Genomic DNA, 24740 nt, shown 5'->3' with positions numbered 1-24740 from the left:
TTGTTTTGTCACTTAAATGGAATAGGTTGGTTTTTTGGCAAGTAGAAAAGAGCAAAATAATGAAGTGTACATTTCCTATTGTATGTAGTTTTTGAATATTGTCTTCTGTAAATTAGTTCACAGAGCAGAGGTTAATTGTGTATCGTTCCATCCTTCTGGTAACTATCTCATCACCGCTTCTTCTGATGGTACTCTTAAGATTTTGGACCTCTTAGAACGAAGACTTATTTACACGCTTCATGGACACAAGGTATTCACAATAAGCCTGTTAAAGTGGAGATCTTAATAGGTTATTCATTATCTTTTTAAATGGGAAAGTAACATTTATGAGGTCTTGTGTCTTGCAACTAGCAGATAAACTTCAGTGTTGTGTTAATTTTCCTTGTAACAAGTGTGTAAAGCAACATATCAATTTCAGCAGCCACTGTGCAATCTGCCACTATTGCGTGCATGCTTAATATTGAGTAATAGTTTGTGTTCTATATTAATAATTTATTTTGAAAATAGAGTTAATTATTTGGAATGTAAGTCTTTTGTCTACTGAAAAAAAGTGCTTCTAAGGGGGGAAGCTTATGGAAGAAGTATTTTTGTGAAGAATGGCAGATGTTTTATTTCTTTCCTCCTTATGCAGAAGAAATCCTACTTGTGGTAACTTAAGCACATTCTCTTGAGTTTTGTAATATATATCTGATATTTCTGTTACTTTATTTCTGCTTAAAATCTATGGAAAGTGCCCATATTTTCCTAGTATTGATTGTAGTAATCATAATGAAGTATCTTACAAAGATATGCAATGTTAATCCTTCAGTCAAGTTGCCTTGCAAAAATTTCACTAGCCAATTTGTTCCTTGTTCCTTTTGAAATTAAAAAAAATATTTCTATTAGAAAGTTTTTTTTTTTTTTTTTTCCTGTGCATTGAAATCATTGAAATGCCATGATTACAGTCATAGTATTTTATTCTAATAATCATTTATTTATTTATTTATTTATTTCAGGGTCCTGTTCTTTTTGTGGCTTTTTCAAAAGGTGGTGAAAAATTTGCCTCAGGTGGAGCAGATGGCCAGGTTTGTGGTATTGTCTGTTGAAATGAAATGTCTTCTCAATGTTTGTTATGGTGGATAGGAGTTAATTACAGTATACTGATATTCTTTGCATTTTGTCTAATAGTGTGTTATCCTAAAGTTAAATTCAAGGTGGAAAATAGTTAAGATCAAGTTTTTAAATAATGTATTTACCACTTTTGATTGGATGTTATGAGGAGAGATACTAGGTACTTCTCTGTTATACTAATTATAGTAAGGAAATAGTTTGTAATAGAAATATTCCTCACTGTTGCAATTCAGTGTCAAAAATAATTTTGTTGCAACTAGTATACACTAAGGTGTGCTGCTGAGAAAACTATGGGTAGAATTGGAGAAGAAAAAGAATCTTTTATTACTTTTGCTGATTTGTATTGGCAATAAAACAAAGTATTGGATTTTGTACAAAGAAGAGTTGTTTGAATCTTTAAAGCAAAAATGTTCTCTTTAATTAAACAGAAGACCATACAATTAATCTTCATCTGCTGTAATCTATCTCATAATTACAGTAATGCTATCAAGCCTGGAATCATCTTCATGAGGTCTTTACATTCTCCAAAAGGAAAGAATTCGTGTTGCCTAGCAACTAGTGTTTCACAGTTTGAAATTTTCTTTAATATTTGTTGTCATTTTTGTTTTTTCCTATTTATAAAAACTTAAGAGCTGAATGTAAACACAGGAAGCCATACTTTAGAAATGAGGATCTTCTGAAGTGACTATAAACTATGTTTATATTCCAGTAAAATGATTTCTCTTGAATTTAAAATGTTTCAGGTAGTAACAGAGATGGTCTTGGTAAATAGTAAATGAATCTCAACTAACAATTTCAGTGTAATTAGAAAGAAAAGCACCTGTTCCTGGTTTTCAGTTGATGCTTCAGGTAGCAGTCTTTCTTGAAGTGAGTTTAAAGCACTCAGAGGAAATAATTTAAAGATGCTTTGTATCATAAAGAGCTAGTAAGAAGCAGTGCCAAGACTTGCAACTGTTGGAAAAGTGAAATGCCAGCAATTAATTTTAGATATTAATTTTGCAAGTCAAAGGGGAAAGAAAAGGGGAAAGAAAAAAAGTATATTCCTTGAGCCATTAGTGCAATCTTTTATTTTCCATATTGAAGGTTTCATGTGAGATTTTTTTCTGTTCCAAAAGAAAACTTGGTTCTTAGGAAATTCTGAATTGATGACCTTATTTTCATGAGCTCTGTCTTTGAGCTTTGTGAGGATTAGTATATTATACTGAACCTGAGAGGAAGTGAAAAGCATATAAAATTACATGAGAGCAGATTAATCTGTTAAGATACAATGCTAGCGGAGTCTTACTATTAAGCCTAACACAACCTCCAAAATGCTGGCATACTCTGGGAATGCCTGTTTTACAGCAAGGTTCTCTGAATCCAGAGCCCACCAGGTGGTATGTGTATTCAGTGCAGTAGTGCCATTGCCTTTCTCCTGCTCTTACTCCATGCTGTAGAGCCAGTAGCATGTGTGAGATGACTTGTGTTTCTCAGCAGTTTGGTATAGCTTTAAGTAGTTAATGATGTGGTGGCTTTTTACAGGTATTACTATGGAAAACCAACTTTGATTCATTTGATTATAAAGAAGTTCTTAAACACCACATTAGAAGAATACATACTGATGACCCTCCTCATCTTCTTGATATTTACCCAAGGTCACCTCATCTCCATGATGAAAAGCTTCAGTCAGTTGAGGTGAGTGAAATAAGTACTCTAATATAGGAAAGCAGAACCTTTTGTAAATACTGTCTATCATTTCTAGTTAAATGTAGCCTGTGTATGCCTGAAAACTTCTTGTTATTGTGTATGGTATATTGGAAGCAAACATAGCTTATGAATTCATGTTAAGGTTAGTAGAAAATACAAAAAAATAAACAAACAAACAAACGAAAAACACATGTAGGTGATAATCTGGTTTCTGTTGAAGTACAATGTCAAACTGTCAGTAAAAATATCTGTATATTCAGTGAGCTTTAGGATGTTGCCAAAAACATCATCATATATACATTACATCATAAGTACAGCTAGCTTTTGCTTCATGACTGCCTACACTTTTATCTCTCTTTTGATGTTCTCCAGGTGCCTCTATTGTCCAAGAGTTGTATCTAGTGTATAAATCCAGGAACTTTTAGTTTTCTGTCATTACTAATTGAGGTCTATAGAAATTCACCTTTATCTGTTCTTTTTTTTTTGTCCTTTTTTCTTTTCTCCATATAAAATGGTGCTTTGGAATTTATTTCCTTCTTATAATTTTAACACACTTAGACTTGAGGAAGCTGAGAGATGCATCTGTGCATATGCATGCATTTGGCTTTCTCTATGGAATGAGCCTGAGTATGAAGACAGTAGTACTACACACTTGTAGAAAGTGTATGTATGCAATTTGCGTAGTACAAAGATTGAAAATACTTTGGTGGAGGAGGTGAACCCCACTAGAATCAATCACTAGTATTCTCATGTATCTCGTTTGGTTATCAAGTTAGATGTAAAGCTTTCTGATTATGGTCAAAATAAGAGCAGGACAATTGCATGTAATGACAGCTTGCTAAATAAACTTCTCTGCCATACAATGCCATATTCATTGTAAGGTCAATGAATGAAGTTAAGTGTAATTCCCATTGGTAGCAGCCTTCAGTTTAGATAGTCAATGCTAGAACAAACTAAGACACAGCATTTACCATCAGGTTTAAACCACCCTTCCTGCATCAGATGTTTACTTCAAGATATGCTCAAATTGCACACACAACGTATGTTAAACAATCAGCTTATAGTTCCAGGATTTAGTGGAGTTCTTTTCAAGTCAACTTTTCCAGACTTCTGCTCAGATGCTTAGCACAGGTATGAGTATTTGCTAAAGCTGTCTTCCATGGTTTTACTCTGGAGATCTAGTCCAATCTCCCTCCTCAAGTAGGGCTCTCTAGGGCATGTTACCCAGGATTGCACCCGAACAGCTTTTGAGTATTTCCGGGGAAGGAGACTCCACAATCTCTCTGGGCAACTTGTGCCAGTGCTCCGTCACCCTCCCAGTAAAGAAGTTTTTTTGTCATGTTCAGGCAGAATTTCCTGTATTTCTGTTTGTGCCTGTTGCCTGTCATCCTATTAGTGGGCACCACTGAGAACGAAGTCTGTCTTCATCCTTTTGACACCCTCCCTTCAGAAACTTATACACATAGATCAGATCCTCACTGAGCTTTTTCTTCTCCAGGCTGAACATGTTCAGCTCTCTCAGCCCTTTGCCATATGAGACATACTCCAGTCCCATCACCATTTTAGCAGCCCTTTGCTGGACTCTCTCCAGGAGATCCATGTCTCTCTTGTACTTTGGAGCCTGGAACTGGACAGAATACACTACAGGTGAGGCCTCACAAGGGCTGAGGAGAGTGGGGAGCAATATCTCTCTTGACCTGCTGGCAATGCTCTTCCTAAGACAGCCCTGGATACCATTGGCCTTCTTGGCCACAAGGGCACATTGCTGATGATGATGAATGTGAAGAAATTTATAAGCTAGCTTTGACAGATTTCGTTTAATCTAATGTCTGCTTGGCTGTAACATTTGTAGCAGTTTGCAGGCTTTTGGGTTAGCTGTTCCTCGGTAGTGAAAGGGCTCGATGGCTTTGTCATTTGTTGTAGCAAAGGTTTAGACTCTCCTGATCTTGTCACAGTTCTCTTCTGGACCAATTTAAGGTTTTTAAGAATAAGGTTGCTGTTTTCAGTGTTCTATATACATCACATTATCAGTGATGTAAATCACTGTAAGATACCATTATCTTACTTTCACATAAATGAAGTATATTATGTTCTTTTAGACAGAACAGTTACTGTTTCAACAAAACTAATGCTACTGTAATGTACTATACTGTTACTATTGTAAATTGAGCAATTTAATAAAAGTAATAATGATTAAAATCTCTTTTACAGCTTATTTTCAAAGTTAATATAATAATCCAATAGTTTAGAAAGCGTTAAAGTGAAGTTATCGGGTTTTGTTGCTCCATCTCTCTCTCTTTCTTTTTCTGATCCTCCTGCCTGTACCAACAAAAACAAATTAAATTGTTTTGTTGTGGTGAAAAAGAATGGACCTTACCACCTGGGCAGAAACATAATTTATCAGGACAAAGCTAATATCAGGTTACTACCAACACTAACATGCCTTAGTTGCTGTAGCTATGTTTGACATTTTTCAGTGTTCTGTCTTCCTAAATATTGCCTCCTGTAACTGAAAAATGCAGCATTTCTAGAGCTGCTGTACTCTGGGGGAAGCAGGTGCCAGAATTGTCCATTTTTGCAGCTAGGACAAACACTTTTTTTTTCATTGTACCACCACCCTTATTGTTCTAGTTGCTCACCATGTTTCTAGGGTACAGGGGAGGGAGTAAAAGAATCACAGACATGTCAACTTGGGGGAGATTCTGTAGGTCGTCTGTCTCGTTGCCAGTACAATAAGTCAGCCTCAGTTTTGTGTAGTTAGGGAGCCCTGGGCAGGGATGGAGATCCATTCCAGTACTGTGCAGCAACTGTAACAAAGCAGTTTTTCCTATTATCTGATCTGTGCCTCAGACAAAATGCAGAATTGCTTGTGTTATATTTGTTTTCTTGTTTTTCATGAGGAACAGGGGAAGATGATTGATCTTTACTAAACTGAAGTAACAGTATTTTTAAAGTCTTAGTAATATATCTTAAGTGTTACAGGCACACAGAGGAGACTTCAAATATGAGATACTTAGAAGAACAGATGACCTCTTAAGGTTTGCTACAAGCCACTACAAGTCATCTAGATGTTATGGTGTGTTAAAATGCATTGCCCTGAGTTATGCTGACCCAGTTAGGTTTAGTCACCTCTATAGCAAGAATGAAGATGGATAGCCTTATCCGAAGTAGCACAATACTAAAAATTCAACAGATGCAGAGAGAGAGAGAACTGAAAAGGCAAGTAATTTTGTAATTCTGTCCACGCTTTTTGAATATATATATATTTTTTTTTAAACTGCTAGTGTTTCATGCCTCTCCAGGCATGAAACTTGCTACTTTCTTGCTACTTTCTGGTAGATGTTTCTTCTGCCTCTGCTTGCCTCAGTGTGGCAAGGTCCTTGCTATGTCAAAACCTGTTTTTGGGAAAATGGTTAGTATGAAATGGAGCAGGCTTTGCTCAGTATTTTTTTTTCAAATGGCTTCAGAAACTTTGACTGTTTTCACAAATCACCAATTGGGAAACGCTGCTCTGACCAAAACAGCTTGCACAAGAGCACTGAGAATTGTAGCAGCTGACTGGAATCACCTAGTATTTTGCCACTCAGAATAGTGACTAACATGTGGAGCTTGAGAGTATGTTCACCTTTTGTCAGAACTCTTCCTTACGTACTCTTCAAAGTGATACACAGAGGCAATAATATTTATAAGTACCTTTTTTTTCTTTCTTCTCTCGCTTTCTGCCAACTTTTTGAAGCACAGTTAACATTTACAAGAAATTCATTACTTGTATCTTCTCTTTAAACAGACAGTAGCCTGAATTTTAACATACAGTTTTTCATGTTCTTAGCTTATAAATCTTTACCGCTGTTCTCCACCTGCACTGCATCTATGCAATTATTGATTATTCGAGGAAGTAGAAATTGATACAACTGATGTTCTAGAATGTTTCATTTTTGTAAAGCTTGTAACCATTACAATTACTCAGATAATTTGGAAATGTAACTAACTGACTTGTTCTCTGAAGGTGCCTACTATGGTCAATGGAGATGACTAGCTCAAATACAGCAGTATGTCTAAATTTAAACTGAGATGAATCCCAGTCATTGTCTATTTTTGAGATAAGGAGCTGTTGAGGGTATTTGAAAATATTATTTTAAATCAGGAGGGCAGTTATAGTGCGACATACTAAAAGAAATGCATTCCACTTGCTGACGGTTATATTTATCAATCTCCTGTGTTTGTAGATAATGTTGTTTGTGTACTAGACACCTCTTCAAAGTGGGTGAACAGCCTGAAAATCTACTGTTAACTTAGTTTCATATTAAATTTTTCAATGTAATTTCAGTTGTAAATATTTTCCTAGATGTATGAAATCCAAATTTACACTAGGTGGCAGTAGAAATAAAAATATATGGCAGTTGCTTGTTTGGCTTGAGGATTCCAGTCTGGGAAAACAAACAAACGCCATTGAATCAAATTCAAAGCTACATTTTTACAGCTAACTATATCACTTTTCTAGGAAGTGTTTTACACGAGATATTTAAAACTTCCTCTTTTAATTTTATTAATTATCTTTTTTTTTTTTTTTTTTAAATACAGCATCAATGTCTTATGAAATTCATTCTAAAAATTTGAAGGGCTTTTTTATTGGCGATTATATTAAAATCAGCAGAGGAATGTCTATAGGAGCATATTCATTTAATTGAAACACATGGCTAAAAATTAATGTACTTAGTTGAGCCTGCTTCCTTTGCTCCTCCCCTAGGTCTTTGCTGTCTTAAGCAATGATCCTAATTCCTGTCTCTCTCTCTCTCTCTTTCTCTTTCTCTCTTTTTTTTTTTTTTTTTTTTTTAAGAAGTGTGTTTTGGTTTTGCTCTGCTTCAGTGTTCAGAAATCTCTTATTTTTTTTTTTACATGAAAGGTTCTGCATATGAATCTGTCCTTCAAAAATGTTTTCCTGTACTGTGGATCAAAAGGTGGTAAATGCATCATCATATTGGAAGAAGATAATGAAAGTAATTATCTGTTAAACTAATACATAAGTGAAGTTTTGGAATTGTGGCTCTGAAGATATTTAATAGAAACCGGTTCTCTCTACCTTGCTCTTTAGTGTTCTGCATTTCCCCTCTTGTTTTTAAAGTTAAATGTTTCCAAATATGCTGTGATTATTGGACAGCTAATCACATCACTTTCTCAAGAACTGTGTCCAGTCATTTGAAACTTTTAATGTTAAGCTTTGCTCCATTACCTCGTTAATTTTAAATTTGATATTAAACATGTTTTACAGGAAGAAGGGTTTAGCTGCAGCCTTCATAGGTTTTGTGCCTTTTTTCATACATGTACACTTTGCTGTTCCTGACTTGTTGCTTAACAAGCTGATATATATTTAGCTCTCTTAATATAACTTCTGATAGTTCCTGCTCTCCTAGTCAGTGTCTGCAATTCACATCTGTCCCCTTATCTCAGATAAAGTCATAAGCAGTATGCATAAACTGTATGCAGAAGAGACTTTCATTCCAGCTCTAGGATGTGATACTTCCACATAAAGAGTGTGTTTCCTTAACTTAATCATACAATGTATTTTTATAACAAACACATATCAGGAAAAGCATTTAATTGGTTCTGCAATAGCCTTGATGTATGGAACAAGGAAATAGCTCAAAGTAGATGTTTAAATAGCTGTTAATAATAATTATACAGTAGCTCCTCTGCATTAGAATATTGATATGGGGTAGGCACTGCTGTGCTTGTTCTTCAGAGTCCTGCAGGTACATTGCCCTCTCTTCAGTGACCAAATAATACATGTCAGAAAAAAAATGTTGGGCTCAGCTACCAAAAGTATGATTGACACTCAGATCATGAATATTTACTGTAGCACTGACTGAAAATCAGACACAAATGACCCTAGTTATGCTGGACACTGAACTGGAAATTTAAGCTCTTAAGGACAGTATTTTTGTTGTCCTTTTGATCTAAATAGACAGAGTGCAGCAATGAGCTTGGGGGGAGTGAAACTGGACAGTCATGTTTTTGTAGAGGGGAAACTAAAGCAGTTCAGATAAAATGGTATAGCTTTCAGATAAATGGAAAACAATTACTAGACCATGTTACCTGACTGATTTTTCTTTTTCCCTTTCTTTCTTCCAAGTCCATTGGGGGGAAAAAAAAAAAAAAAAAAAAAGTATGAACTAGCACTTGATGCTATTGTCTAGAAATTAAGGAAGAATTTTAAGTTACCAGCTATGATGGTCCTGGAGCAGGACTGGCTGTCCTTACTGCCTCTGGTTAGCTCATTCTCAACTGATCCAATTGTAACTGAATTAAAAGACAGAATACCTACCAAAAAAAAAAAAAAAAAAAAAGCTCTTGATTGAAGAATGGCTTGTCAAGACTGAATCCAAGAAAAAGCTAAGCAGTGCTAGTCAGCTAAGTGAGCTACATTAAAAGCAAAGTTAAGATGTCCCATTAATTAAGTCGTGGCATTCATCTCTGATTTACTAGTGCTGCAGAGGGTCATTTTCCACTTGATTGGCCAGGTAACATCTGTATTTAACCATCTCTGCTTTCTAGGTTGCTAGTAAATTTTGTGATCACCCTTTCCCTACTTCCCCTTTGCTGAGGAAGATCTTACTGTTGTGAACTTTGCTTCTATTGTTTGCTTCTTGTAACCTGAATTTATATATAAAAGTTGTGACAATCCAAACCAAACATAATGAAAAGGCTTCAGGTAGTAGTAGGAAGATGCCGCTGCCTGCTTTCATTGGCTACTAATTAAACTTTTAACATCTCATTTTAGCTATTTACTTAACTAATGGATCTCTGACCTAAATGTCTATACATCAGTGTACCTAGATGACAGAACTCTAGCATCAAGTACTTTTGCTTCAGGAAATTCAACTGAAGCTGTTACTGAGTGAGCACCTCTGGTTTAACCAGAGTTCTGACTGTCTTCAGGTGAGATGGTGGGCCCTTCTTGAAAAGGCAAAACACAGTGATCCTTTTATCTAATGAGCCTCCTGTTTTGGTGTAGGGTTTGTTTGTTTGTTTAAATCCATTTTAAAGTAAAATGGCTAGAATTAATGCCATCTTTGATAAAGCTGCTGAGTTCGAAAAGAGTGTGTTAATTTCTCTTTATTATACCAGACTCCTTGGTGATTTAAATATTGTCTAATATTTCTTTGAAATTAGTCAGTGGCCTTTATTTCAGCCTTTACAAGCTAGACAAGCTTCCTCCTTGAACATAATCAGCTCAAATAGCCAAACATTTTGGACTGTAAATCTCCATAACTGGCTGTGCTTGGCACAAAGCACGATTTCTGGCAAATGAAATATTTGGCTTTTCTGCCTCCCTAAAATGCCTGTGTGGCATTTTAAAAAAAAAAAAAGGTTATCCAGGGCAGGTGGGAGTATTGATATGATGCAGGTTTTTAGCCACACACCATTGAACTGTGAGGTTGTTTGAATCATGATATCATGAAGCTAGGTGGTCAGATCATGAATGTTGTATGTATGCTATCAATGTGCATGGTGGAAGTCTGTTTTGGTGAAGTTGCAAAGATCTGAAATAGATCTTGAGCCTCTGTATGGTTTACCTGAAGTGAAATAGGAGGAAATTGGTGTGAACCGAAGACAAACTAGAGCAGACAGTATGGGTGCTGCAAACATGTCACAGCTAGAGCTTGCTATAGTTTCTTTATTTGTAGTTACAGAATACATAAACTAACTCAATTTTAAACTAGCATTTTTATTTCATTTTTACTGACTTATGATACACTAAATTTCTTAATATTTAGGGTAAGAATCTTTGAGTTAGGTTTGGGTGACAGATATTTGTAAAGTATAAATGACACCTCTTATAAACATGTGTCTGTATTCTCTTTCTGTGTTATATGATTGCATTTTAGATTATTGTGAGGGTAGCATCCTTCCTTTATTCTTAAAGCCTGTTTTTAGCTTTTAGTGATGTTGCAGTGAAGCAAATAAACCTTTTAATTTCTTGTACTGGTGCTGAAATAATGAGGATTGTAATTAATTTTCAACAGGTCAACCCTACCTTTGATGTGACTGATACACAAACTCCTGACCCACCTGTTGTAGAGATTACTTCTTCTCTAGCCTTCGGTACTCTGGTAAGTTGCCTTTTGAGAAAGAAGGAGTGGGAAGAAAGCTTAGCTAGTTTGGCTTACACTAAACATGTTAATGGCAATTTTTTTTTTTTTTTTGGTCTGCATGAATAAGATAGTTTTTAAAAAGTTGTCAATTGTTCAGAGCTTAGTATTCTAACTTCTCAGTTTAAAATTTCTTCCACAGTTCCCAAGGCTAACCAGAAGATGGTGTAATAGCGAAGCTTTCACATTACACTATTAATTTTACTTATGTACTTAAGCAGAAATCCTAATTATATACCCATATTAACTATACCTAGGTATTACAATTAAAATCTGTTGCTTTTTCCTCATACGCTTTCAGTAACTGTCCTTAGCTGCAAATAATGGAAAATCCAAAGTGTAGTTGCCTCACTGATAAAATTCCAGAACTGATATTTTATTTTTTTTGCCTTTTAAGGCATCTAGTAGCTCTCCAGGGAGGAGAAAAAAAAAAAAAAGTAACACATTTTAGGAAAGAATCATAGGATTAGTTCCTTTGAGTGTTAGCTTTTTTATATGGCATTGGTATGGCATGTGGGAGGAAAGGAAGGCTATGTTTTAACTGTAGTTTCGTAGGAGGAAAAATATGCTCTCCTAGTATGAAGTCCTAAAAGATGTACTGTTCTAGAATTAGGTTAAACTGGGAATTTCTCTTTTAGCTTGAAATCCCTTCATGTGAAGACATGATTTGTATCTTGAACAATTTTTATTACCATAACAAGAATTTGTGTGGCTGAAGGGTTAATACATATGAATGGGCAGCAGGTGTGGTTTCTGCTGTTCTGTTTTGTCATGAATGCTTTACAAAAGGGCATGTCATGAGGGTAGCTTATAAAAATGCTTTGACATCATTTAATGAAAATCATAAAAAAGGTTGACATCTAAAAGAAATCTTTTCTTCAAAAACAAATAAGCATAAAGTAATTTTATTTGAGAGATGATAGTTTCATGTATTTTAAAGTTCAGCAGTTGTGTTATGCTTTCATAATATGGATATTTAAGATAATTTCTGTCAAAAGTAATTTGCAGACTTAAAGATGTCTCTTTAGAAGGCTCAATGGTGAACATTCTAGTGGATATAATTTATTGACTATCGCTTTAGAATATGTTATGTTCATTACTTCTTAGTCTTAATGCTGATCATAGAATCCAAATGAATGGTTACATTAATTCTTTGTTACATATCTATACATCTTCCATTCATCTGATCTTTTTCTTTAGTTCTTTTAATAGGGCAGCATTTTTTTTAATTTTATGCCCAGAACTAATTCTAGGAATAAGTTGACCTTTTACTGACAGCATTCTCTTGATTTCAGTCTAGATGGCTTTACAGTCGTCTTTACTACAAAAATATTGCTGTCTTTTGATGTCTTTTGACTGTGTCAGTAATCACTACATTTTTTTTCCATTATCTTGATCTCCTATTCAGCATTGGCTCTCACTTTTCTGCATCTCAACACTCAATCTGCATCTTTTTTCCATCTGTTGCCATTTCTGTGTCCTTGCAACTCAGACTACAGCTGTAAGGACAACTGCTTTGTCCAATACACCATTATTGACACAACTCCAGAAACTATTTCCACATTTTCTCTTCATTTAGCTTCCTTCCCCAACACAGTAAGCAACACTACCCAACTTTGGCAACCTTATCTGTGCCTCTCTGCTTTACTTATTCTCTCATTTCTAGTGTTGTTATCCTGTCCAGTGTCTGCCTTACCAGCTTCTATTCTGGAATGATGGCCTGTTTAATTGGGTCAGCCATCCAGTCTCATCATATCTTGTTTCCAAAGGATTCTACATCTCTGTGATTTGGACCTTTTCATCTGAAGCTGGCTCAATTGCCCTAATATGTAGAGGTCCTTTCTAGGAGGCTGCATATTTTATTCCTAAAAATCAAAGGGGAAAGGGCAGATGCTGGGTTTCTTATTGTCCCACCTTCACTGCCAGCTGTCCACTTGATACTGTTTGTCCTCACTTGAATGATACTGTGCTTGTATATTATTTGTGTATTAGCAGATATCGTCAGCCTCTAGTGTAGCTCATCCTTTTCCCTCATATCTTACACCTGTAACATCATTTCAAACCCCCAGGTTGCTCTTCTCCTACCAATTATCAAAGATAATACAACTGTATATTTTTCCTGTAAGCTTTACAAGACTCATCTTGAATCTACTTGTGGTTTTTCAGTCCTATCTTTACTGGAAGAACTCTCTTCCAGAGTCTTGCTCTTCAGATAGCTAAAAAATGTTTGATTAGGTTGCCAGATTCTTTTTTAAAAAAGAGCCATGTATACCTACATTATTCTTTTTCAAGTGTTTTTATTTAGCTTAAGTAATTCTTCTGCTCTTCTGATATGTTTAGAGAGAAAAATACACTTTGCACTTACGTATCCTTAAGGATTCTTGTTCAGTGTCATTAGCATCAAGCATGTAATATGGCAGGGCCCTAAGGAGAGCTTACGAGACTCTTTGGCAAGTCGCTGGACAGCAGTAGCTAATCAACAGATATGCTTAACTTTTTTTTACAGAAGACAAGATATACAGACTCTGTTGGATTGCTGTCTCAAGACAGGCTTCTCTGGGACAAATAAAAATTTATGTAGGATCTGTGATGAATTTCCTAAAACTCCCTGAAAGATCTTCAGGGAGAGTGGAAGTCTGTACCAAACCTTGTAAGGTTTTGTTGAATGAGTATCAGAAGAACTAACAGTAAGTGGGCAAACTCCCATAGATGTCAAGCTAGTTCAGGAAATAGGAGAAAGACCACTTTATCTGTTTTTTCTCTTGTGCTCTCCCTTTTGACAATCTCTTCTTCACTCTGTTGGAACTTTGTCCCTTCATACTGGTCACAGGAAACATGCTGTTACTGCCCATTAAGAAGACTTGCAACAAAGCAAAGGATTATTCATTTTTTCTCCCTTCTGTATAGATTTATAAATAAAATTCATGGAGCAGTATAGATTACTCCAGACACTGCTTCCAGTTTCATCTCCCCTCCCTCTTAAAGCGGGGCCAAGCTGGATCCTAAGGGCCTCATCCAGTTCATTTATGAACATGTATAAAGATGGAGATTATGCCACCCATCTAGGCAGCTTGCTCTGGTGTTTGAATGGTGTTTCATAATGTCTAGTTAGAATTTCCCATGTCCCAGTTTGTTGCCTCTAATTCTATCACAGTAGTTCTCTAATAAGTGTCTGGCTCAGACTTCTCCATTATCTGCCTGTTAGATATTTGAGATGGCAGTAAGATCTCCTGTCCTACCTTCCATGAGGCTGAACAAACCTTGTTTTCAGCCTCTCCTTGCATATCATGTGTTTCAGCACCCACACCATCTTGCTCGCTCTCATCTAGACTTGTTTCAGGATGTCAGTGTCTGTCTTGTATTGAGAAGTCCCAAACTGCATACAACTCCAGATAGTTAAGGTGAAGCTAAGTAATATTGTCATTTATTCTTTACAGCAATCTGCACAGACAAAACTTTAAAAACAAATATTTTAAAATTTGATACTCCTTATTGTTGTGAATTAAAAATATATTTTCTTAATTTATTTATACTTTGAGATTTATCTGTATGAGGAAATACTGGTATTATGTTTTCTTGTCACTCTTTCTCTTCTCCTCAAGGAATATTTAATGTCCTCAGACATAATTTATTTTTTTTATCAAAGCCAACAATTCAAAGTAACTTCCATACTTGAAAATGCCTACTCACACGTTTTTGTTTTCCAAATTTACTTTAATTTTCTTGCACTGAAAACTAAGCCAAGATATACAGAAATAATTTTATTGTAGGGGTTTTGCTGGAAAACAATCAAATAATTAAACTTTAAATACTGTATCTTTTCAGCATTTGTTTTAACTTATAAGTTGTAAAGGCAGTTCTTCTTGAACACTGTTTTTGTCTAAGATCCAAACTGATGCAACTTCTTTTGTGAACTTAGTGAAGGGAACATGATGATTGTATCAGTGGAAAAACTTAAGTGTAATCATCGGTACAGAGCTGTTTTCTTTTGAACCAGAATTTCTTAATACCTTTGTAATTATGTCAGTATATTGATATTTTCAGGAAAATAGTTTTGAATTTGATGATTCATTTATTCAGGTCTCCCGTGTGTTACTGAAATGAGTATAAAAACACAGAATATGCTTAACTAACTGGTATTTTCGTAATGCCCTGACTTTTCCAATGGTAGGAGTCTTCATCTGTTGCAGTTGTTAGAAATGAGGTCTGTGCTACCCTTTTAAACTGTGAAAATGTTCACTGAATGGGGGGGGTCAAGATTTTGGGACAGCTGTGTGGGTCTTTTTTTTATTCCTATCTCACCAAAAACCCTGAAAACATTACTTTGGAACTATTTTCCTCTGATCTGTTTTGTCCTCTGATCTTACTTGTAGTTTTGAGGGAGGGAGGTTGGCAAAAAAAAAAGTCTGTAAGTCAATACATCGATAACCTCCAGTCCCTGATAAGCTGTTGGGAACAAGGGAAAGTTGATGATGTCTCAGTAGTTTTTACTGACAGCAGCAGGAAATCACTGTAGAGGCTCTCTAATGTTCCATCCCTTGACCTTGCTCATGTAAACAGGATTTGGAGGAAGCAAAGCAATGTGCTGTAATCTGGAAGTCAGAAAGTCTGCACTGGCTGTGAGATGTTTGCTGTTCTTTCTCTTCCAGTGCTAGTTAACACAAAGTAAGACATACTTATTATTCTTTTTCAGTATGGTTTCTACAAAGTTAAGAGTATGGGTTCATTGTTGGAAGAGGAAAGATAATGACTGTTTATGGTAACAGGACATACTATGTTTTAAAATAGATAGTGACCTAATGAATTCCTTCTCCCCCAAAACCTGTTAAATATTTTAAAGAAAATAAGATCATGTGAATTTTTTATTCCTCGAGGTAAGACATTGTTAATAAATCTGTATTGCATTTGTGTTAAATCTCTTAATGCAAATGTTAGAAGCATCTGTATTCTCATTTACCGTATGCACATAGATTCCTCAGTATGTATTTCAGGGTGTATATATTTTTGACACAATTTTTACTGCCTTTATTTTTAGTACAGCCAAGAAATAAACAACCCCATGTAAGTAGTAAAGTGTGGCAGCGATGACAAATTCAAAACTTGCATCTAGTTCTTCCATCTCTGTGTACGTTAAAACTTACACAACTCTTCTTCTCGTGGGAACTTATTTTGAAAAGATCATCTGGGAATATTGTCTCTTCCTTAACCCAACTCTAGAATTCTATAGAAGAGCATGACACAAGAATTTTATCTTAAAAGCTAAAAACTGCATATTTTACTTACCATGCAACTTCAAATATATTATGATCTGCATTCTTTCCTGGCTTCAGCTGTACTTGGAAATAAACACCAACCCTCTTCACTGCGGTTAAGGGAAGGGGAAAAGGAAGAAAGGGAAAAAAAAATAGAACTTTACAGCTATATCACCTCCTCTGGGCCCCAAGTCCAATGTGGAAGGGAACATCCAGTGGAGCAGAATTTTTGTGGCACTTCCCTGTGCCCAGCAGTTGTTAAAGTTTGTCTGAAATCACAACAGTTTTCCACAGTTCATGCATCTCGTGTTTCCTTGGGACTTTCAACATTCAGCTTTTCACTTAAGCTCAGATTATAGCATGACATTTGTATGCTTGTCTCTACCAAAGGAAAATTGTGTCACTGCCCTTTTAATAAGAAGACCAGAGTCCTTGTCCTGTAAGAAGAGACAAAAGAAAAGCCCTGCTTGTGTTCCTTGACCAAAACTCTAGACTACATCAGAGTTCAGCACTGAGGAGTGATGCCAGCAGTAGAAGGGCTTTGATCAAAATCGACACTGACCTCTCCCATCAGTCTTTCTCCCATCTGCTTTACCTTCCTCTGTTCTAGACAGAGCCATAGCACCACTTCAAGGTGCAAAATTAATATTCACACCACATAATAGAAAACTAATTTCAAAATAACAAAGGCTACTCCCTGAATAAGTATAGGTTTATCTTTTTACGTTTTTACTTTATATTTTTATATTTCTATTCTTGTGATTTCCAGCAAATGTGGTTTGAACAAACTGGAAACTCCATGATCCAGACTCCAAATCATAAACACAGAATAAAATTATGGGTTAATGTGAAAAGATCCTGCTTCTGCAAAGTTGTGAACTAAAATTGCAGCTTTTTTGTGAGCATACTAAAAACTTTCAAAATCTTTGACTCTCTGATGTCTTATGAAAGCATAAACCAGAAGAATAAATATCATAAATAGAGGGACTCAGAAGTGGTCATTGTGACAGAATAAAAAGTAAGAATTTGTAAACCCTGCTCTTGTGTCTCTGAAAATGTTTCTCTCTGTTCAGCGTTGCTCTTGCAGAAGCAATAGTTAGTGTCCTCAGGGCTTAGAGCACAGACCTTTCTTTTCTTTGTGTGCTCTACAGGTACAGTGCTTGGGGCTGGAGGCAGAAGATACATGTAAGTTGCCGCCTTCTCCACCCCGGCTCTGCAGCTAAGCATGTTCAGCTGCTCCAGGAAAGGAAAGTCTCCCATCTCTCCAAAAGGAATGTTGTTCCCCTAATCCATGGGGAAGCCATGAGGCAGTAGGAACAGCCTTGCCTGTTGCCCAGCATGGGGTCTTTCAAAGAAAGCAGGGTATATACAAACAAAACAGCTAATCTTCTGTCCTAAGTGCCAAAAGGATGAAACATTTGACATATTGAACAGTGAAACTCTAAACTTTTAAATATCTTTATACAGGTGCAGGCATGTTTAAAAAGATTGGTGTACTTAATCTTAAAAGAGTTATGCTTTGATAATACAAGCATCAGATAACAAAGATCAGGATACATAAAGGTGAACTCAATATTTGTAATAAAAAAAGAATATGATCCAAATGACCCTTGCATTTTGCAGCGATGATATTCTACCACAGCATGTAACTGCAGGTTTACAAGGAAAGAACAGGAAATGTGTTGTGCTGCTACTTAATTAGGTAATAATACATGTCATGATGTTCACTAATAGGCTTCATTATATTCTTTGAGGGAACTGGAGCTTGAGAGAGAGTCAAGTTTTCACTGGAGACGGAATTCTGAATTTGGGCACTAGAGAGTGCAAGAATATAATATTCCTTATACTATTTTTAACCTGCTTTCCTGAGGAAATGAAGCTTATGAGTTTATATTGTTTATGTCTGTCTCTTTCCCATCTCCCTTTTGTATATATATATATATATTTTTTTTTTGATCTAATAATTTTTTACTGAGTTTGGAAGCTAGCAGCTGGCAGGATAAAGAAACTAAGAACTAGTGCTTCCACTAAAGAAAAAATAGGTAGGATGTAACACTGAACTCACTGATTCTGGACTAGGCATGGACTAGCTATGGATGACCTGTCCTGTAAGTGTCCCAGTAGATGTGGAGGGAGCTAGTTACAGCAGGACAGCAAGTTCCAGAGAGGGACTGAACAGGAACCCCTCCTAACCACTCCAGTATAAAAGACTTCAATATTTAGTTTCCTCACAAAGCAGTCTATGTACTTATGTTGCCATTGCCCAATAGCGACATCCTTAATGGATGCTGCTGTTGAACTTTTGGTACCATTTCATAAGGTAATTGGCTTACTATAAATTACTTGAGAATGATTTAAGAACTTTTACTTTGTATAATGTCTTAGTCATGGCAACAGTGCAATGCCTCAGGAATGCTTTCAGGTTGACCCATGTCTTTATATTGTTCCTCTAGCAAATCAGCACTTTTCTGGGAACTAGGGGCTCAGAAGTTCCAGGTATTATTACTATTTCAACTTCCTGAGATACTGTACTCGTGTGTTCTGACCTTGTCTGCCAAAGTCATGTTTTCTCCCGCTCCAGCTGGGAATCCAAGCTGCATTCACAGTTCTCACAGCTGATTCAGAGGCATGTAGAAAATGCCCGACAGCTATCAACCCACACATCCAATAACAACTGGTTCCTTCCTCTTCCTGGGGAAGAGTAACATCCTCTGAGAAGAACTATCCCCCGAGGAATGCACGAACAGCAGCAAGCCTTTCACACAGGAAATTACTACTATAGCACTTGCAGAAAAGTGTCTCTGTCACTTGGCTTGTCAGTCCATAATGAGCTTCCTGCTGACCTAGATGATGATTTACTACTGATCTAAATGCCATTTGTGAATCATTTAGCTTAATGGAAGTTAATGAAGTTAGCGTTCAGTAGCTCTGTTATTCTAAACACCTGTTTTTTGTTTGTTTGTTTGTTTTCAGTAGTACAAGTTAAGTTTTGAACTTCTTAATATTCACAGCACTTCAATAATTCTGAAATCCCACACTGTGGGGCAGAGCAACATGGGAATGTTTGGATCAGTTCATAGTGTGTGACTTTTTGAAAAGGTTACAAGGTTTTACTTTTGTTTATCTTAAGCTGGATAATAAAGCTGTGCCGCAGATCAAGCATGCTAGAAAACAAGATGCTAAGCTGTTGGCTTGCCCTTTGTTTTTAAATATTATTGGAGTCTAAGGTTAGTGCAGCATGCTTGCAGATGTGTGGTGCAACCTTGAGTATAAAATGAAACATATTCAGCCAATGTGTTGTTCAAAAATGATTAATGCAAGTGTGTTACAAAAGAAAACACTAATACTATTTAAATCTCTTCTTATATTTCTAAATGACAGTGCTTGAACAAATGCTTGCAAATTCTGTTTATCACTGAGATTACAGTGATATCTAAACCCAGAGGGTGCTTTCTGCCTAAAGTCTTGTTTGAGCATTTTCCAAATATATCAGTTGTTCTAATACAACATATCTGTCCTTGAAGACCTTGCTGCATTGCTAGCTAGTTTGCTATAAGAGATGTAGTTACTTGCTGCATGTGAGATAATGGAGCAACTGACTTGAATTAAAAAATGACATAGGTTACTTAAAATAGGACGTAAAAATTGAGACTTTTCAAATAAAATTCAGCAACAAGAGCAAAAATATTTATCCATACTAGCCTCATCATTTAGATATTTGATGCAGAAAAAACTCTGAAAGCCTTTTAGGTCCTATCTTCCACTAAAATAGTTTTGAGGTCAGAAAGTAGGCAGAACAATGCCAAAGGATGATTTCACAGTCACTTTAACTTAGAAACTGTTTTTGTCTGGTTAATTGCATCCAAGGCAATTCCCTGATCTGCTCAGCTATCTAAGCACTGATACCAGCACAAAGGAAATAGTGGGAAAAAATATTTGGAGGTTAAGTAGGAGGTTAGTGCTAGCAGTATCCCAGTTTAAGTTAACCAATGTCCATTGAGCCCACATATTTAATATCTAGAAAAGTCACCTGCAGTAATTGAGTGATTCTTCATGTTTGAATTTGAAGCACTGTAAGTTGAAAGTGTATGGCATCAGAGGAAAGAAGTCTGTTGTCAATGAATAAAGTTTTCTGAAAAAAAAACCACACACACACACACACACACAAGAACAACCACCTCTGGATTCCATTGCTCTTTATGCATTTTGCAATAAATAGTATTTGACAGCAACAAAAAAAAAAGTATGTAGGAGTTGTGTGACCGACAGCAATGCCATGTATCTCCTCACCGTATGGGACTCTGGTCCAGCTCAGTTTGGTGCTTGGGGGGAGAAGAGGGGTGCTGTTGTCTCCCTTTGTGCTGTGTAGAAATTGTACTTCCCAAACTCCAGGATACCACTTCCTCATTGCAATTCAGGTACCTGAAGCACAGGCATTGCCATGAAACTCTGATGCAATATTACAGCACTTTTATCACAACATAGGAAGACCCCTTTCTTGACATAAAGGTTTAAGTGAATTAATTACTTTATCCTTAACCTGTTCTTAGATAAACAGTGTTAATACTTATAAATTTATAATATTCTTACAACTTTTAAATTGTAAACATTGTTTCTCACTGAAAATATTACTCTTCCAAGCCATGATTTGTTCTAATAGGCGTTTTCTCATTTCCTACACATCCCTTTGGAAGTATGGACACAGAATTTCTGTCATGTTTTTGCCAGTGTAATATATATATATATATATATATATATATATATATATATATATATATATATATATATGTATTTGTAATATAAATATATATATATACTTTTATATAATATATAAATATAAATGAATATAATATATATATTAATTACAAAAATATATAAATAGCAGTATAATACTACCTCTTGCTCAGTAGATTCATCTAGTTAAAACTGCATAGAAGTTACCATAATTTTTCACTCAATAATCTTTCCACATTAAATTTTATTATTTCAGTCACTTATATATTATGACACTGCAATTATTTTCCAAAACTCTGCTTTCTAGAGCATATTGTTCAATAACACCTCCATCTCTGAGATCTTACCTTTGAACATGATGTTGTGTTTGGACAGTTGAGTGAAGTCAGACTCTCAAGCAGCTTTGACTATTTTAGTTTTCAGGATGTCTTTCTTGCAACTTATGTAAACTTTATCTTTCAGATCACTGGCACCTTTTGCATAGGACAGAGGCAAGAACGAATTTCAGTGGAATCATTAAAAAAAACATAGTTCCATAGTAACTTCCTAATTTTACTGATTTTGAAGAAACAGAGATAAATTAGAGATAATTTAGTTCATACTGCATTTTGACCTAAATTAAAATTGTAGCATGCATATTATGGAAAAGTATATACATTTACTTTTATCAGGAACAGTTTAACTAAACATTTCATTAGCAAGAGATCTTAAGTTTGGCAGATCTTTTTTTTTTCTTCCTGTTCTTTCTCAAAGTATATTGATTCACTTTATGTTGTGCCATATATACTTGCCAGTTATATCATAAATCAAATTTTCAGTGTTTCCCTCACATTATTCTCAAGCCAACTGTGACCTGTGACCACATCATTATCCTGTTTGTCCTTTCTAAGTATTGATAGAATGTTAGCTTCCATATTCCTCTGGTATTGTTCCATTATTATGGGATATTAGGAAAAAAAAAAAAAAGAGCAACAACACCATAATTTACTTGTTAAGTTAGTTTAGATCCATTGAGTATACCATACATAACCCAAGATTTAAAAATTTTTGCATACCATGTAAGTTATTTACTAGTCTTTTTTTTTTTTTTTTTACTTATGTTTGGGTTAGAAAGTGTTTTGCCAGAAATGCAACTACTTCATTCATTGTCTTCCTAAACGGAAGATTAGGAACTTTATTAACCACTTTATTTTTTTTTTTCTATACCACTCATTAATATTTCTGGCTACTAAGAATACTAGGATTTCTAGTATTGCTAGGATTTCTTTTGTTCCTGATATTTGTAAAGTACAAATAATCCTTGAATGACAGAAATAATGTATGCTAGCTTCCTACAAATCTATTTTTCACGTTTTGTTTTAACCCTTTCCCTTGTTTTGAGGTAATTGTAAGTTCTATTTCTCTTGTATGCATTCTGTAGTCTCTAATAATATGTAAACTTGTGCCAGAGCCTCTGTCCCAGTGGGAGTACTTAACGATTTCTGTCCTTTAGCTGGCAATCTATTCTCAGGAAGCTTATCAGAAATCAGCTCTCTAAGATATCTCTGTCAGATTCCTCTGTCAGACCCTCTTAAATCTGCAACAAGTTCAAAAATTACAAATGAGGTGTGGAGACAGGCAGACAGAAATGATAGTGTAAGCATTGTTTCCTTAGGAAAGTAGGCAAAAATGTCCTTGTTATTGCTCCTAATTCTAATGGCGATAGAATTTTACTGATGCGTTCAATTATCCCAATCTGCTACATTTCATCATTTATAGTTTGTAGTCATTTATATTATTCTACCACTATAAGATGTAAAAAGCAACAATACATTTTATCTGTGAAGGCTCTAACTCCCAAAGAGGAATTTGGCATTTAGGATTGGAATGCCAGCTGCTGATCTGGGATTATAGTGCTAACTGCTTTCATTTTTATTTTCACTTTAGCATCTTCTCAAGTATGTATGTCTTCTTCCATATCCCACTGAGTGTGGCATCTCCACGTGCTGACTAGACCACTACCTGTCATAACTGATAGTATATAATTGATTCCACATTGTTTAGCAATCCCATGCAGCTGAAAGCTGAGAGTATCCTCTGTAGAGATTTGTGTTAATATCATCCGCTATTATTAGAAATTATTTCCTTAAGATGCAGGGAGATAGATGACAGGGAGCACCAGTGACACCATGTGTTTTCATTGAAGTACAGGAAATGGTATATCTCCTCTATCTTGCATGAACATAACATTCCGTAAATTCTTGCATCTTTTAGACTGCTACTGGTGATAATAAAATATCAAAGTGGTCTTCCTTTCATAACCGTTAAACTTTTATAGTATTACTACATTTTTTCCCTAAAAATAAAGAATAGTGGCTGCAACTTAGTCATCATTCCAAAACAAGAGGGCTTTAATTTAAATTCATGGTGATTCCTGACAAAATTTTTGTTCTATTGCTCAGTAAAGCACCAGACTTCAATTCTAAAGAAATGGCAAGCAGGAACAGAATAAAAGTTTCCAGTTTCAATTTGTCCTGGTCAAGCATGAGGACCAGATTTCCAGAACAGAAGAAACTGAGTAGTTTATTGAAGTATGTGTCATAAAGTGAGTCCTGTACTTGCACTTCAATTCCGAGTTTTACGTATAGTTTGGCTTTCAGTCCTGCTTGGGGAGCATACTGGAGCTCCTGTTTTAGCTGCCAGTGTGTTACTCACATTAAAAGGATGCTTCTTTACACCATTAAATGTTTCTTTTTGGTGTAGATTAACTTTTGTGCCAGGCCTTTGGTAGAGAAGTAATGCAAGAATAAACTTAACTGTGTAGGCCTATAAAAAGACAATTGATATTAAGTGCTGTTTAGACTGGGACAGCTCGTATCTGAATGGCACTAATACAAATATCACTCCAATAAACTTTTTTTTTTTTTTTTTTTAACTCTGGATCAATAGGAAGGTGAGCAAGTTAAACAGTGATTTTGTATGTATAATTGTGTTCTCACATTTTTTCCCATTTTGAACATGGAGTGCTAATTTTAATATTTTAAATGTGGCCATTCAAATCAAACAAAAAATAAAACATACTGCAAGTGCTAGTAATGTAGAAGCAAACATAATTAAATACAGAATGTGTGCAGAAGAATCGCATGGGTGTTTAACAACTTTAAATCTGGGTGGAAATATGAATAAAATAATACATTGTGACCAGTGGAAATTAATATTTATCTTGGAGTGGTAAACCCCTTTACTTGATGTTTTCCATTTACTTTCCTAATACACACATTCACAATTTTAAAGTTTTGCTTGTTACAGAAGGCACACCTGTGGTTTATTTTTCTTCTAAGGTAATATAAGAGTTTCTAAGGTGTTTTTATATATGTATGTGTATACATATATGTCTGTGTGTATGTGCATATACGTATATGTATACACACATACAAAAATGTTATAAATGTATAAAACACATATATGTAAGTGTATGTATATGTGTAGAGGAGAGACTTTATATATATACATATATATATAAGCATATATATATATATATATATATCTCCTTATATTCTAAAGTGGTATTTCTTTGTGTATGTATTTTACTGCCCTGTAAGATGCTATGCTTTAAAAAAAATAAAAATTGCAAATTATGTTAATGTTTTCTACTTATATACTTTAAATGAAGAGCAATGTGCCAGTTCACAGTGGCCCTGTTCATCAGAACCTATTCTGTGGAAAAGATGCTATGCATTGCTGAACGTAACATGTTCTCTGTGAATTGTCTGTCTGCTTGTAATACCTCAACTCTTCCATTTGCATAAGCATTACTACAAAGAATGGA

General features: G+C 35.4%; 1 protein-coding gene across 3 annotated transcripts in view; it reads left to right on the top strand.

Moving 5' to 3' along the window:
- POC1B (POC1 centriolar protein B) overlaps nucleotides 1-24740 on the top strand; it is a 50433-nt gene that overhangs the window by 12189 nt on the left and 13504 nt on the right. The window contains exons 7-11 of one of the 3 annotated variants that reach the window (XR_011091453.1): nucleotides 117-250; nucleotides 996-1064; nucleotides 2632-2784; nucleotides 4295-4443; nucleotides 10821-10907. Coding sequence is in view for 2 of the 3 variants with exons in the window: in XM_068667878.1 (XP_068523979.1) it covers nucleotides 117-250; nucleotides 996-1064; nucleotides 2632-2784; nucleotides 10821-10907; nucleotides 15982-16011 (473 nt within the window). In the remaining variant the exon portion in view is untranslated. Of the gene's footprint in view, nucleotides 1-116; nucleotides 251-995; nucleotides 1065-2631; nucleotides 2785-4294; nucleotides 4444-10820; nucleotides 10908-15981; nucleotides 17803-24740 lie in introns of those variants that run through there. The other 2 variants (XM_068667878.1, XM_068667870.1) reach the window with 2 other exon arrangements.

The sequence above is a fragment of the Anas acuta genome, chromosome 1 (genome assembly GCF_963932015.1).
Source record: "Anas acuta chromosome 1, bAnaAcu1.1, whole genome shotgun sequence".
NCBI lineage: Eukaryota > Metazoa > Chordata > Aves > Anseriformes > Anatidae > Anas > Anas acuta.
This window is presented reverse-complemented; position numbering and strand designations above follow the sequence as displayed.